The sequence below is a fragment of the Apus apus genome, chromosome 21 (assembly GCF_020740795.1).
Source record: "Apus apus isolate bApuApu2 chromosome 21, bApuApu2.pri.cur, whole genome shotgun sequence".
Lineage (NCBI taxonomy): Eukaryota > Metazoa > Chordata > Aves > Apodiformes > Apodidae > Apus > Apus apus.
Genome location: NC_067302.1, coordinates 4431857 through 4448406, shown reverse-complemented (window position 1 = coordinate 4448406; position 16550 = coordinate 4431857). Strand labels below are relative to the sequence as shown.

General features: G+C 54.2%; 1 protein-coding gene across 1 annotated transcript in view; it reads right to left on the bottom strand.

Moving 5' to 3' along the window:
• The window catches only part of RUNX3 (RUNX family transcription factor 3), a 35980-nt gene extending 20316 nt beyond the window's left edge, over positions 1–15664 (bottom strand). Inside the window, exons 1-3 of the mRNA XM_051638088.1 lie at positions 15404–15664; positions 14293–14449; positions 9807–9911 (exon numbers count right to left, since the gene is read on the bottom strand). Coding sequence (XP_051494048.1) covers positions 9807–9911; positions 14293–14449; positions 15404–15664 — 523 coding nt within the window. The remainder of the gene's footprint in view (positions 1–9806; positions 9912–14292; positions 14450–15403) is intronic.
• Positions 15665–16550: the final 886 nt, after the last annotated feature.

Below are 16550 nucleotides of genomic sequence, written 5' to 3'. Positions count from 1 at the left end.
AGAGCCTGGAGCAACCCTACCTGCACAGCTCCCCTCATCCTCTTTGCAAGGCTCCTTTCTCCAAAGCCAAAAAAAAAAAAGAGCTAAGAGGGGCTAAGGGCAGGCAGGGGGGGTGTGCAGGGCTCCACGGCTGCTGGCAGCACGGGGTGCTGAGCTTCTGCCTGCAGGTTTGGGATGCACTTGGCTGGGAACACTGATGCAGAAATGCATGGGATGGAAACCTCCATGCAGAGAGGCACAGCAGGACGGGGCTCAGCTGCTCAGCACCTTCCCACTGCCATCATCCTCTGTGCAAGGACTCGGAGGCTGAGACAGCCAGAGGGGATGCCCTCCTCTCACTGGGCTCTTCTTCCCTCCCTTCTCTCCCACTACAGCACGTAGAGTCACTGGAAAGAGTAAGAGAAAATAATGTGAAACCCTGTCTAAGCACCTTCCGCTGCAGGATATGATTTATCTCTGGCTGATGGCAGAACAGGTGACTGGTCTCCGGCAGCGGAACTGAAGGGTCTTAGGAACTAAATTTCATCTCACTCTGAGTCAAATCCTCTTCCTCCCTCTGCCACATCATTAAAGTGATTGGTTGTGCTGATAAGCCCTTTTGAGAGGGAGAAACGAGATGTGTCCTGCCCTGACATCTGATGTGATCTTGTGGTTTTGTTTGATAGTTCTGGTCCTTTAGCTGTTGTCTTCCCTGAAATGAAACTTGCCTTTTAACACTGACTTTTCCCCCTCCCCCCCCCCACCTCTTTTCCAATCACTGATGCTTCACACTGTCACCCTGAACCTGCAGATCCTGCCTGAGGGGAACTGGGCCACATTGCATTAATAAGCATGCAACACACAGTCCCTGCTACAGCTCAACAAGTCCTCACCAACAACAGCCTCCACCGATGTGCAATGCTCCCACATCACCCACTGCCCAGCAGGCTGTTAGACCCACTTTACAAATGGGTAAACTGAGACATAGGACAAAAAATCCCTTGGTGAAGGGGTGAAGCTCACCAAGGTCCTCGCTGCAATGCTCACAAATACCCTTTTTTTAGTGCTGACACATCCCATCACTCACACCCTGTCCCAGCTTTGCTCAGTCCCATTTGGGCTGTGCCTCTGGACCCTGCAGGAGTTTTTTCTGCTGTTTATTTGTCTAGCAGCTCACACAACTCACCCCCATCCACAGCATCAAAACATCACTGAAATCCTCCTAGAAGAAGCCTTAAACTTAATTCTCCAAACATCACCCATCCACCAAAGGATTCTTTTGCTCCAGTTTAATCTCTTCCAAATGCAGCATCAATGCCCACTTCTCTGATCTGGATTTATTTCCAAAGCCAGAGCAGGAATGCCTCTTCCACCCCAGCTGAGTATGGTGCCCGGGGGTTTTCCTGAAGCTTTGAAAAGCAGGAGGTGTTGCAACCAATTCCAACAAATAAATGAATGAGAGCAAAAAGAATTTCCCCATTCCAGCTCCCTATATTCCCTTGCTTAGAAAATATTGATCAGCTTTAAGTGAAACGGTTCTGAAGCTGTTATGTGCCAGGTGATGATAACAGGAGGAGTGGGATTTACAATATGTAGCACATCAAATAACTCGAGGAGTGAATTTACTGGGGCCCATGTACTTTTGCTTGCGTTATTAATGCTTCTTTTGAGGCCAGGATTATGGCCTCGAGCTGGAGCACCAGAAGCCCAGGAGATGCCAACCCATGGCTCTGAGCATGGCTGGGCAACTTTTATCCCTGCTCTGCTCTTCCCAGGGAACACTCTCCATGTACCCAGCACCCAGCTGCCCCCTGGAGCGTCCCCATCCCCGGCCGAGGGGTCCCCACGGGGCTGGAGGGTCTTGCACAACCTGACCCACAGAACCCCAGTGCCGGGCTGCATTTCTCCCCGAGGGATTTTTCTCCCCTCCCCAGAGCTACGCCCTGACTCCCCCTCTCCTCATCTCTGCGGGATTGGATCCCGAAGGAGTTAACTGGATGGCAGCGCCTATAAGAAATGAGAGGAGGAGGTAGTTTAACATAATTGCTCGCCATGCATGTATCAACAGCGGCCCCGAACCGCCTCTGCAAGAAAACAATGCCCTGGACGGTCTCGGCAGATACCAAAGGCTGCGCGTTTCCCCGCTGGGATCAAAACACATTAGGGATGGGAATACAAACAGAGAACCCCTCCTCCGCAGCAAGTACCGATCTGCAGGGGCTCCCGCCTGAACCCGGGAGCCCCGGGCCGGCGTCTCCGCATCCCTGCCCGGCCCCGGGCCGGCTCCTCCGCATCCCTGCCCGGCCCCGGGCCGGCTCCTCCGCATCCCTGCCCAGCCCCGGGCCGGCTCTGCCCCGCACCCTCGGGCTGCCCCGCGCTCCGAGAGGCGGCTTCACCCTCAGCCTTTGCCCCCCGCCCGGCTGCTCGCTCCAAAGGAGGTTTTTAAGGGATCTGGTGGATGGAGGGGTTGAGAGCTGCCTGGTGGGGCGTGCAGAGGTGCTGTGCCATCCTGCCAGCCCCTCGCCCCAGCCAGTGTTTGCTTTCCGTGAATCTCCATCCAAAGAGCAAAAGGGACAAGGAAGGGGGGGATGGAGCTGGGCAGTCTCTGTGCAGAAGGCACCGGGCAGCCCCAGCTCTCAGACACCATCCATGCAAGTGTCCCACCCCAGACACCAACAAGCCCAAGGGCAGCTGAAGGGATGGCAGAAAATCCACCAATAAACCTAAAATATTAAAATATGTTGCATTCCCACTGAGGATTTCCCATGCCTGCCTGGCTTCAGGACACTCCCACCCCCCAAAAAAAATAAAAAACCCTTTCAGTCCTCCAGGCTGGACCCTCTGCAGGGCTGGATCAGCATGGGGAGAAGCAGGGACCCATGAGCCCTGCACAGGATCCATCTTCAAAAATGAGCCTTAGCATGGCTAGGATTAGCCTGATGTCCCCAAACAGAGTCATATCCCCCCCCTCTGCCCAAGGGCCACCACGGGGAAGCCCCCCAGCAGGTCGCCCACCAGCACAAGCAATGCCCGAAGCGCCTGGGCAGTCACATGGAGCAGAGAACATCCGTCTGGAAGGGCCACAGCACGTCCAGAGCAAAGACTTAACAGGGAAGAGAGAAAGTGTCACTCAGGATTTCCTCCTCTTCCTCCCCAGGGAAGGGGACAGGTCTCAAAGTGGGAAATCAGCATATTTTATGCACCGCATTTTAAATTAGAATAAATTACAGCCACTTTACATCAACAAGTGACTGTCCAGGAAGTGAGGATATTATTATTTATTTATTTAAATGATCTTGTCCATTTGATTGGTTTGGGTTTTTTTCCCCCCTTATTTTTTCCTTTTTCTTGGCTATTTCCCTTTTTATTTTTTTCCTCCCAATTCCCGGATGAACTGGGAAACGTCTGTATATTTATATCCAGCTAAGGCCAACCAAGGGAATAAAACAAAAGACCCTAATAATACCCAAAAACTATCACCCCACGGGAGCACTTCACCAGCGAGCCTGCTTTTAATTAGGGAAACATCTCAAGTTTTACACATCCCCATGAGGAAGCCTTTTTGCCAAGATAAAGATCTGGAATTGTACAATACTGGCACAACGCAGCCCTCGTCCTGGGTCTCCCTTTGAGCTTCTAAGAAGTGCAAGACCCTCAAGTAATTTATTATCTCTTCTCCAAGCCCTTGCCAAAGCCATATCAAATCTCTGAGGGTAAAAGGCACAGCAAACCCAAAATTCCCCACAGGAATATGGCACTAGGGGATCATTTTGTCCTTGCTCCTCTTTGGCTCCCATCCTGTAACCCCTTCCGACTGCCTCACTCCCTCATCCTTCACTATTTAAGTTTGTCCCACACTAACCCACCCATGCCTGCCACTTGCTAGATCCTGATTTCCCTGTGTCCCAGGAATGGGAGAGCTACAGATTTTACTTCACCATCCAGATTCATGGAGCTGGCAGCCCACAGGGCCACGATGCATCACTCAGAACCTCCCTGCAGGGTTCCCGAGCCTGACAGAGCTATTCCAGGTCCTCTCCAAGCAGCTCACCACACAGTCCTGCACATCCTCTTTCTCTCTTGACCTCAAACTTAAGCATCCACTAGGAATAAAAGGGGGGAAAAAAAAACACCTCCACAGCTCTGACTCCTCAGAACTCAAGAAAAATGGATTCAGAGGGACCTTAAAGAAATAAAAAGTGAGAAAGGCTTTTTCAGGACGGCTCGTGGAGGCGCTGGGGCTCGGGGAGCCAGCGCGGCGCTGGGCGTGGGATGAGAACCTAGATGGAGGCAGCAAGATAGGGGGGTGTGGGCAGGGGTGCTGAGGTGTGTCCCGGCTGGACGGGGTGGTTCAGGGCCCTGCTGCTATCAGCCCAGCTTCCAGATGGATAGAGAAGCCACAACGAGGTGTGTGTCATCCCTGGGAAGTGCTGATCCAACCCTTTCTCCTCCCTGGCTGCCACCCGGGCAGCCCAAACGCTGCTGGAAGAGATGTCCTCGCAGTGGGGCCACAGGAACCCTCCTCCTGCAGCACCCCAGGACTGACAGCGGCAAAGCCCTCTGGTTTTACAGTCAGGATTTTCCCCCTTTCCAGTCGATGTTTCTCGCACCGTTTCAGTTTTTCTGCTCTATACTTGAAACCAAGAGCCCCAAACATACAGGGCGCTCAAGGGCAACCCAAGCTGCAGCCTTGCACCCACCAACCATCAGCACCTCGGGGTCACAGATGTCACCAACACCTTGCACAGGCACAGACAAGGGGGTTTCCAGCCTCCTCAGACCCCAAACTCTTCGCTTCCCAGCCAGGAGCTGGGGGCCGGGCTGGGGCTGACGTCTCCTGTGGGGGGAGGCGGGGAGGGAAACCCTCACCCAGCTGAGGCTCTCGAAAATATGAAAGCAAAAAAGCGGCGGTTCTTGGAAACAACTCAGAGCCGTGGGAGGTGAGAAGCTTTTCCACTCACCAGCTACGTGCTGCACAAGGGGGGGAGCCAGAGCCGCGGCCGCCGGGCTGTCCCATCCCGGGTGGCACCGCTCCCGACACGGCCCCAGCGCTCCCTCCCCAGGGACCAGGGGGGAAGGAGCCTTTTGGGGAGGAAAAGTGGCCACAGAGGGGTTCTGTCTCGCTGCAGGGCTCAGCCAGAATATCCCTGCAGGGACAAGATGGAGAGGGGTGATAAAATGCTCTTGCCTGGCTGGGGGGAGCTCAGCCAGAAGCCCCCTCCTCCTCCAGGTGCAAGCCTAGCAGATGCTGCAGCATGAGGACCCGGTCCTGACACTCACTGTGGTCACACCAACTGGGGACACAACCAAAAGCACGAAGTCTCTGACACACACACCCAGAATGAGCAGGGTGGGAGACCCCAACAACCATCCCTGGCACTTTGTGACCATTTGCAGCAAATAGGCAGCAAGGTGGGACACAGGGGCCCCACTGCCCCTTGCTCTTCAGGTGTGAGGCCACAACCCTTCCTCATCCTCGTGCTCCATTTCATCATTCAGCCCTGGACAGGAGAAAACCAAACTGCAACATAAGAGCAGGGAGATCTGTGCCACCAGGCAAGGGCTGCAGCTCCTAGTGCCTCCCTCCAGCACCCTGCTCCCTCCTCTACTCTCCCTCTTTGCTTTGAGGGTGAAGAAAAACACCTCAATTCACCCAAACTTACGCAGCATTACACCTCAGAAAGCAACTTGACACATGAAGCGGTCCAAGCCCTCTCCATGGAAGCTGCCTCACACTCCTGCCCACCTCCCCAGCACCCAGGGCTCTGCACACTCTCACAGCCCCGAGGGAAGGTTTTTACCCTGGGTGAGCACAGCTGAATTGAGATGAACTTCCCCAGCAGGGTTACAGTGGGTGACCAAGTCCTTTTAGTCTCCCTTTCCCCCTCAACACAGTGGCCAGGGGAGAAGGGACAGGAATCAGAAAAAAAAGGAGTTCAGGGCAAAGAGGAGTTATGAAGTGGGAGAGAGGGGGCAAGGGAGACTGAATGGCAGCAAGAAAAAAAGTAAAAAAAAGGGGGGGGAAGACATTTAAAGGAGAAAAAGGACTTTGCACAAGAGTTTCCAGATGGGCAGAAAGGGGCTGGTGCTGCAAGGGAAGGATGGAAGGAGGAGAGCAAAATTAACAGCAGAGGTGGTGAGAGCAGAGGGAAGGGAAGGGGCAAGGGAAGGCTGCCAGCAGGTGGGTGCCAGGGGGAGGCCCTGGAGATGCTCCCATTTCCCCAGGAACAGACTAAACATCCCTGTATAGCTTCCAGCTATTCATTTTTCCATGTTCTGCCTCCTGTGGATTATTTTGCAAGCAGCTGTGGATGCAGGAGGGTTTGCACCAGGGCTGCAGCTCAGCTGAGTTGGGCTCTTGCTAAATAAAGAGCTGTAGAGAAGGCGGGGGGGGAAAGGAGGAAATTCCACAGGAAGTTCAAATATTTTATTACTTCCTGTTTGTACAAAGTATGTCAACACTTGGCACCCACTGCGCCATTTGTTTAGAGCTAAGGTGTCAACTTGAAAAAATGTCCTTTTTCTCTCCAGATCTTAGCCTGAAAGAGCCCGAGCACAGGGAAAAAAAAGATATCTTGGAGTGAGTGAGCAGGGAATATTGGAGGGAACCTCTCAGGGGATCTGCAGGGACCACGAGGGAGCAGCTGAGGTGGTGGCTTGGCTGGAGCCACCGTCATTATCAGCTGCTCCTCACTTGGCTGTGGGTCCTTCAGACAGACACACGGGGGTCAATTCAACACTGTGGCCCAGCTCTCCTGGTGCCCCCAGCCAGGCTCCATCTCCCAGCCCTCCAGGGGCTGTGGCTGTCACCCACTTCCCTGCCATTCCTTGCCCAACTATGCTCCTTTTCAGACTCCTCAGAAGTTGTATTTTCTTTTCTTTTCTTTCTTTTTTTCCCCCCTGGGCACAGCTTTAGTGAAAAGACTGGCTCAAGGGCTGAGATGAAGCGATGGGACAGGGGTGGAAGATGAATGGGATGCTCAGAGGTGGGGCGTGGAGCCCAGACACATTTCTGACCCAAAAAACCCCACGAGAACATTTGCTGGAGGAAATTTCACCGCAGCTGAGATGATGATGCCCAGGGCTTTCCCAGGATACCCAGACAAATGGCCAATTCTTTCCACATTAAGGGTGAGCTTTGCTGCCTGCTCACACCAGCCCCTCCCCAGCACAACACACACCACGTCCTGCTCACTTGTAACTCTGCAGCCAAGAGGAGGGAAAAAAAAAGGATTTTATGCACATCGTATAAATATGTAAATACATATATACGTAAAAAAGACGCACACAGAAATTGCAATTCCTGCTCTCGCCTCCCAAAGCCAAGCAAGGGAGGCAGCACCAGCCACGGTGTGGGGCCGAAGGTGGTTATTACAGGGGCTTTCCCAGCTGCCAGGGCTGGGTGATCCGAAGGGCGCTGTGCCTGAGAGCCACCCAGTGGCAGGTTAACCAGGAAAACCACCCTGGGTTTCCAGGAGCCAACCCGGATCATTTTGCAAGCCAGTATTTCCACACCGAGGGTTTCTGCAGGGAGGGAAGGGCAAAGGTCATGATTTTAATTTTTTTTTTTTTTTTTTTTTTTAACATTTCAGGTTCATTAGGAAATACAAACCAACGCAATGTGGCAAAGAGCATTTTTTAATGTTTTGCTTGGTTTTTTTTTCTTCTGGCACAAGACACTGGATTTTCACCAAATGTGAATTCAAGACCCAGGTTCAAACTGGGAAGTGAAATGTGACCTCGACTGCCAGCAAATCTACAATAACCTGAAAAGCATTCAGAAAAAACCCTCAAGTTGAGTCTACACTCCTTCAATCAGCAGTTTATGGGGTGCAGGGATGGGGGGAAGAGATCAACCTTCAGGGTCCACACAAGGCAAGGGCACAAAGCAGCAACTAGACACCCCACAGCTCCTCAAGGAGCCTGCACCTGCAGCACAAACATTTTGAAGTCCACAAATCAGGTAAAAAAAAAAAAAAAAAAGAGAGAAAAGTGCTGACCTTGCAGCCTGGGCCAGCATCCCAGGGAGGGCATCCCTGGGGCACAGTGAGGCAGAGCCAGGGTGAGCTGCTCCAGGTCTGGTTTCACCCAATTATGCCAAAATGAAGGCACGGCCCCAACTCTGAGCAGCACAGGGCCAGCAAGCCCAGGGCTTGGCCCCCAGCTCCCTGCCTGGCCACGGAGCCTGAGCCTCCATATCAGAAAATTTAAATTAAAGATGGGGAGTGATGAGCAGAGATGCTGAAATTCAGGAGGGGCGGGTGTGATTCAGCAGGGGTTTGGTGGACGGCGGAGTCAGAGCAAACCAAACGCCAAGAGTAGTAACTATCTCACCTTGTATTATTATTTATGTATTCCTGATTATTATTATTATTGGAAAGGCAATCTGATGCAGCAGATAAAGGGGCTGAGGCAGGAGTCAGGAGACCTGGTTTCTATTCCTGACCTGGAAGAGTTGTGAAATTCCCTGCCCAAATCCTGCCTGCTTTCCCCTCCCAACCGGGGCTGAGCCCATTCCCAGGGGTTGCAGAACCCATGTTTGCTTGTCTCAGCCCCATAACAGGGATATGCAGCACCCACATTTGTTTGTCTCAGCCCCACAACAGGGGCCTGCCTTGTGTTTTCTGGCTTAAAAAGAAAAACCAACCGTGTTGCATCGCAGGCTTTGCAAATCCAGCCCCGCAACTCGACAGGCTCCATAAAGCCTCTCTGGCTCCAAAATAAAAATCAAGGGGATAGAAAACTCAAACCCCGGTGCAAATAAAACCCCCTCGCCAAGGTAACAACCTCCACCTGGCCTGACTTCAAGGGGCCCAACAACAGCATCAACAGAAAATATTTTCTGAAGCATATTTAGAAGGATCAAACCGCTTCCCTTCAATTTGGGCACCGACAGCTTCACATGTGAAGGAAACAAACTCTGCTTTATAGTCCCTGGCAGCGCTGAGTGAGCAGGAAGGAGAAGCTGGAGCAAAAAGCTACAGACAGGGTCCTGGGGATGAGGACTCACCTCCCAGGGGGGTCCCGCAGAGCACAAAATACTCGTGGAAAGAGGAAACTCCTCCAGCTGATGGCATCAGATCATGGGAGATGCCAAGGGGAGCACAAACCAACCCGATGCCGAAAACCAACCCAGCGAGATGGGTCTGCAGCCACCTCTGCAAAGAGCCACCCTCAACCAAGAGGCCCTGTCCCACATCCAGGAGAACCTACTCGATCAAAACAAAGATGTTTCTGTGGTTGAATCATCTCTTTGGTTTTCTCAAGCAACTCAGCAGCCCCCGGCCGGAGCCTTTGACGAGCCGAAAGCGAAACCACCTCTAACCCAAAAGGGGAAGGTGCTCGGCTGAGCTCTCCTGGGCCTGTGTGGACAGACAGGCAAATACAAGCTCGGTGTGGAGCAAACCTGCAAACATTTTCAGTTTAATCACCAGCCTCAGAAGCTGGGCACAGCACCTCTGCCTTTGTAACCCTACTAGAAACATCCTGTGTACCTCCAGATTCAAATCCTCTGCATTTCTGCTCTCCAAGCCCAAAGCCTTTTCCCCCCTGCGTCCCAGCAAGGTGAGGATGGAGCTATAAAACCACCCCTCCACGGTGGGATGCAGAGCATGGTGGGAGCAACTGAGCACAAACTATGAGAAAATAAAAGCAGCCAAGTGGTGCCCACTCAGGGCTTTCTTGGCCAGACCAACACCGGCTCAGTCCCTCTGCTCACTGCAAATGGTACCTTTATCCTGCATCCTTCAGGCGCAGAGAGCTCAGCCCACCCCCAGCACCCCCTCCCTGTGCTGCTCAGCAGCTGCCAAATAAAACATGTCACTTACTTCGTGGCTCCCGGGGTCCATCCACAGTCACTTTGATGGCTCGGTGATAGGTGGCGACTTGGGTGGGGTTGGTGAACACGGTGATGGTCAGGGTGAAGCTTTTCCCTTAGGAGGGGGAAGGAAATAAAACACAAGAGAAATGAGGATATTCACATGGGTTCAGCTCTTGCAGGAGCAAAAGGCTCCTGCCGGAGCGAGCTCAGACGCACACATCCGCATCCACCGAACTCCAACACACACATCATTTAATTTTATGAGACATTATTGCCGAGACACAAAGCTCGGCTGCTCCCGCTGGGGCTCAGCTGGCTGCAGCAGAGAGAGGCTTGGACCCAGTTCAGAGCAGGAGCCAGGACCTCCTTGGGTGGAAAAGTCACTTGTGTCCCCCCCCTCCCCTGCCCTGTCCCCATATCGACCCTTCCACCCACAGCAGCTTCCTGGTGCCTCCCTGCTCGGATGTTTCCCCTTTTCCCATGGGAATCCAGCACTGAAATGTGATGCTGGACACAAGACCCCCTCTGCAAAGGATGGATTTGGGTTGAGGTGCCCATCAGATGGTCCTGTGGGATCAAGCTGGCGAGATGGCAGCAGTATGCAGGTGATGTGTGCTGGTGTTTGTGGGAGAACCCGGGTGGCTTTGGCCCCACGGAGGTGCCTCGGTGGGGAGGTTTGGAGGGAGCTGCGCGTGGCTCTCGGCCCTCCTGGCACCCACAGCCCACATACAGGGACCAGAGCCAGAAATTGGAAAGTACAAAATAAGAACAGCATCCAGCTAGCTTTGGCCACCGGGAGTGGCTACCAGACAGGTGACCCTGCTGGTTGTGGGGACTGTCCCCCTCTCCCAGCCCTGACCAGAGAGCAGGAACCTGCTGCTGGGAAAGGGCTCGGCCGGTGGGGACGCCGTGGGAGAGCAGGGGCTGTTCCCGGGCTGGTCTCCACGGGAAGGGCCTCTGCTCTCCCACAGCCTCCCTGGATTCAGGATTCTCCCAGGTGAAGGAGACAGGCTGCACACACAAGGGAGACAACCCCTCTAGCCACCCCCCAGTCACGGTGGGACTGCAAAGGATTCACGTATTTCAGAGGTATAAACCCAGCAGGAATCAGGCTGGAAATGCCCGTGCAAGAGCCCTCAGCCTTTATTTCACAAATAAAAGCCGTAAGAAACCACCTCCCTTCCCTTTTCCCCTAAAGGGATTAGGGCTTTTCAGATCCCTGCCATCACCTCTCGACAGGGTTAGACCTGAGAACATCCACAGCGAAACAAAACCGTTTGGATACAGCTAGACGCAAAAAAAAAAAAAGAAAAAAAAGAAAAAAAAAAGAGAATAAACGGTAAAATGAAATTCTCTCCTCCAGAGAACATCCTGCGATCATTCCAGGTGGGAGAATCGCTCTACGGGAAATCCAGGGAGGAAATGCTGCCTTTAAAGCATCGATCCGTGCCCTACCTCAGCTTTCTCAACAGGACTAAACTCCGCACAAACCTTTCAGCTTGTTTCCTACACAAAAATAAAAAGGATTTTTTGTTGTTGTTGTTTGTTCCCCTCCCAAAGACCATTTTAATCCCAAAGAAACGGTCCCACCGACAACCTGCAGGAAGAGCCGCCGCAGCCCGAGGAGCACAAAGGCTCCCGGGCGCCTGCTCAGCCACGGCAAAAACAACCAACGCCAAGTGTTTGTTGGCAAAAACGTTTGCAGAACCGGAGCACTGGAGGGTAGGGGGGGGGGAGGGAGGATTATTAGGAGCAATTATTTAGGAAATTCCAGGGGAGGGAGCCCCCTCGGTTTGGATGCGTCCGGCTGGGGAGATTCATAAACCCTCCCGCACGCCCCAGGAGCTGAGCCCAGCCCAGCAGCTCCGTGCCCGGCTCCGCTGCTTCCATCTGATTTTGAATTATTTGTTAAAAAATGCTTTATTCCCCACGTTCCATTCTCTGCATTTCAGTTCCCCCCCCTCTCTGCAGGTACAGTTACCTCTCCGGGGAGGACGGCTGCAGCACCGAGCCTGCCAGGGCCATTTTTTTTTTTTTTTGCGTCTCTTAAGCAGCTCTCAAAAAATCCTCCCATGAATCGAAAAAGACAATTATTACTCAGCATCATTTTTACTCATTTCCCGCCTTCTCAAGAAGCCGGGTTGAAGTTCCTCATTCCCACAGTTCCCCAACACCTCTGCGGTGACTGCGTGGGGCTGGATTCCAGCTCCTGAGGGGGTTTGGGAGATGCTCGGGGGGATATTCCAGCCGGGAGAGGCGGCGGAATTCACTGTATCCAGCGCAATCCGAGCAGAAAAGAGATGGTTTTTCCCTTTATTATTATTTTTTTTTTTCCTTGAGCAAAGCACAGGGGAAAACGGGTCCTTCTCCCCTCCCTTTGTCTCGCACATTTAAATGGTAATTCTTTTGGGGAAGAGGAAGGATTACGGACCTGTTCTTCCCTGCTCAGTGCTGGGGAATGATCGGGTTTAATACTAAAAATACCCCAATTCTGAAGCATTTAAAGTCACGTTTTCAAAACTGCTTCTGATCTTCCAGGGCTCCTGCAGCCCCTGCTCGCTGCAAACATCCACACACCAGATTTACACCACCGTGTACACACACCCAGAGCTCTGCTCCGACAAAACAAGATTTTACAGCCAATCCAGATTTCTGCCTGAATAAATGAAACCAGCACCGGGCTTTCCCGAGATGAAGCCAAACAAGGGAAAGCAAAGACACGCGAAATAAAAATTCAATAGAAACGAGTTTTCACACTCAATGGATCTGAAAGAGCCCCTGGCTGGGAAAACACGGGGAACTAAACACACACTTAGCTCTGGGAGAAAACCCCACTGTGTCTGTCGCCTCCACGCCAGGGAACCCCAGTGGGGTTATTCCTCTGCAAACATTACAAAGCCTTATCCCACGATAATACAAATTTTTAAATCAGTAGTAATTCAGCACCTGTGTTACCCTCCTCGCTGCAAAGCCCGTTAGAGGCAGAGGAGATGTTTCCACTGCTGCAATGAATATTTGCCAGGACTCTGCCCGAGGAAGGAGACTCTTCACCCAAGTGCTTTCTCAGACTATAAACTACTGTTAATTGGGACTGCAGAGAAGGAAAGTTAATAATGAATTCAAGAGTCAAGCTGAGATTGGGTTGTATTCAGTTTGGAAATTTGTGTAAGGAGGATGAAAAAAACAAAAAACCAACCCAAACCAAAACACCCAACAGAAAGAGTCTGAGACAATAATTGATTACAGAAATGAAAGCTTAATTCATAAAAGAAAAACATTTTTCCATCCATCAACCTGCAACCAGTTAAGTGGTGAGTTTTAAAGAAACTGCAACACGGAGAAGGAGCCAACAGGAAAAAGGAAATGTATGAAAGAATGTAAACTATTCAAGTTTCATAAAGAGGAACAAGTAAACAGTTATTACATGCAAATAATTCCTAACATCACTGCTTTTAATTAATGCAGAGAAGTCAAAATATATCTGACACGGTGTGTATACATCCGAAGCCTTTGAGCAAACGCTGCCACATGGCCATTCAAATGTAGGATTCTTATTTTTGTTCAAATGGACGATTAAGTGCTTCGATCTGCGGTGCTTATTGGCGATGAGGTGCTGAAATTTTGTTTACACGATTTGAAACTCAGGTTCAAAACGGCTGCGAAGGGTGGAGGGCGGGAAGGGCAGGCAGGGCTCGGCCCCCGACACCCGCTCAATATTTTCAGGGGATTTATTTCCCCTCTCCTGGGATGGCACAACTCGATTTCCTTGACGGTTTAGCTTTGGAAAAACCAGCAGCGCGATCCGTTTAAGGCTAAACGGCAGAGCCAGCCTCTACGGCCAGAAAGTAAAATTTCTCTCCTGCTTTTTCATGCGGCAAGAATGGGAAAAAATGAGCGAAATGACCACCCCCCCCCCCCCAAAAAAAAAAGGCTCCCGGGGCTCTGCCCGGCTGCAGCACCTCCCGATTGCAACGAGTCCTCCTGCACCCCTGGCTCCCCGCATTTCGGGATTATGATTTTATTTGAAACACTTGATTTCCCCCCCCATTTACAAACGAGCTGCCAGGTGGGTCATTGCCCCGGAGCGCAACCACCTGCGGGGGGGATGCAGAGACCCCCCGCACCCCCGGCTGCCGCCTCTCACCTCGATTCATTCAGGAGGATTTGGGCTGGGAGGGACTATCCTACACCCCGGCAGAGCTTTTACAACGAGGTGTTTATTTTTTTCCTCCACAGTTCCTTCTCGACAGCCCCGGGGACGAGCGGGGCAGAGCATCCCCCCGGGAACAGCTTTGGGGTTGGGGGGGGGGTTTCCCCCTTGTCTGACAAACCCAGCCCGCAGCAACGAATCATCCCGTTAAAATAAAACAAACCAGAAAGCAACAAAACTTACATATTTTTAAATCCTCTCCTTTTTTTTTTTTGTTTTTAATTAAAAAAAAAAAACCCAAAACGAAATAAAAAAGGCCAACCATTTCCTGGCCGGTACCTACCCCTGCCGCTTCTCCCAACAAATCTGAGGTCGTTAAATCTTGCGACTTGGTTTTTCATGACGGCGGAGGCGTTGCGAAGCTCCGCCGAGTAATTTTCGTCGTTCCCCGCCATCACCGTGACCACCGTCCCATCGGGCACATCCCCGAGGGCTACGACCTAGGGCAGGACCGCAGGGTTTTAGGCTAAAACTAACCGCCTTCGAAGCTCACCTGATCTACTCTTCTCTCCCCCCCCCATCCCTCAAAACCAAAACAAAACCAAAAGTAACCCGAGCCCCCCCAGGAAGGCTGGAAAATGGGAGGGGAAAAGGAGCTTTAAGAAAGGGTTAAAAGGAGCCAGGGGCTTCCGTGGGGCACGGGGGAATTCCCGCCGAGGGGAAATGGGTTTTTATTTTGCTTGATTCGAGGAATAAAACCAAACCAAACCTCGTTGCCGACCGGAGCTCAGCGGCCGGCCCGGGGGAGCCAGCGGAGCTGCGCGGCCGCGGAGGGGAGCGCGGAACCTGCGCCCGAGGGGCGGGGAAGGGGCTCCCCCTGCCCGGGGAGCAGCTCCCCGAGCCCCCAGCGCCGGGATGACCCGGGAACCCGGTTTGCAAACCCTCACCCCACCTCCCAGGGACTCCACCGCCGTCCTGCCCTGCTCCCTCCGCTGAGTTTTTTGGCCCCAACCCCGAAGCCCCGGGGGGCCCAGCGGGGATACCCGGCCCGGGGGTGCCCCGTCGGGTCTCGGGGAGCCCGGGCCGCGCAGCGCGGTGTCTGCGCTTCAGCTCTTCGCTTTCTTCTCGCAGATTAAATCTGCCTTCCCTGCCTCTCGCTCCCTCTCCCAGGAAGGTAATTAACCTCCACTCTCATTAAACTTCAAAGTCGCCTGAGAGCTCCTAACTGTACGGAATATCTAAGATGCTGTGACCGCGGGGCAATGCGGAGAGTTGATTAAAAATAATAAAGCGGGCTCCCTTGAAGGTGATGTCAGGAGCGAGTTAAAGCGAAAGGGGCGGAGGGAAAGAGGCGAGTGGGTCGGAGCGAAGGGCAAGCCCAGAGCCCAGCCGGTCCCTCCGAGCCAGCGGGGCTACCTGCCCGGTCCCAGCCCCCCCCGGAGCTCCCGGCTTACCTTGAAGGCGACGGGCAGCGTCTTGTTGCACCTCCAGTGAGACGGCAGCACAGAGCACAAGAAGTTGGGACTGTCGGTGCGCACCAGTTCGCCGGCGTGGTCGGCCAGTACATCCACGACGGAGCGGACCTCGGGCCGAGCCCGGGCGCCCGGTGCAGGGGCCCCCAGCGCCCCGCTGTTCTCTCCCATCTTACCGCAGGGGAAGGCCGTGGAGGGGGGTGTGAAGCGCCTGCTGGTGCTCGGGTCTACGGGAATACGCATCACAACGGCGGGCGTTAGGGAGCCGCCGCAGCCGGGGGGGACGAGGAGGGACCTGGCGGGGCCCGGCGGCGGGACGCGGCGGGGGCAGCAGCGGCGGCCAGGCCCCGCGCTGCCTCGCTCCGTCCCGACAGACCGCCGTCCTCGGTGGGGCGGCGAGGGGAGAAGGCTGCGGGTTGTTCGTTCCCGCCCGGTTCCTCCGGGGTTTTTCCCCGGTGGTTTCGCTGCGGTCTCGTTCGCCCCGCCCGGGGAAATGCGGCGCGGAGCCCCGGCAGAGCCACGTCGCGGCCGGGTGCCCTGGGCTGCAGGCGGGTCCCCTCGGCCGGGCGGCCCCGAAACCAGCTCCCGAGTGCCCGCCGCGCCGCCCGGTACCGTATTTACTGCCGGCCCCGGCGGGGCGGGCCGCGCCATGACGGACGGGCCGCTGGGCCAATGGGAGCGCGGCCGAGGGTCCTTCGCCCCGCCCACCACCCGGCTCCCGCGGGGCGAAAGGGCGTGGCCAAGCGACAAGGGGCGGGGTGAGTGGGAAGAGGCGTGGTCTCCGCTAAGAGGAGGCGTGGTCTCTGTAAACCACGCCCCCCAGGGCCGGCCCGGCGGGGCGGGCGCACGTCGGGGCCCCGGGGGCTTCTCGAGGGTTTTGGGGCGCGATGGGGCTGTTTGGGGCCGAAACCGCCGCGGCGCTCGCTGGGCGGCTGGGAGGAGAGCCCGTCTGCCCCCGCCTTCCCGCCGCGAAGCGCTCCCGTTGCCCGCGGGAGGGGGAGGCGAAGGGAGCAGCGGCCCCGGGGCAGCCGTTGGAGACCAGCGGAACACGCGTCCCCGACGGGAGAGGCTCGCCCCGCGGCCTGCGCTGGAAAGCGCTGCTCCCAACCTCCGCAATCTGCCTTCCCTG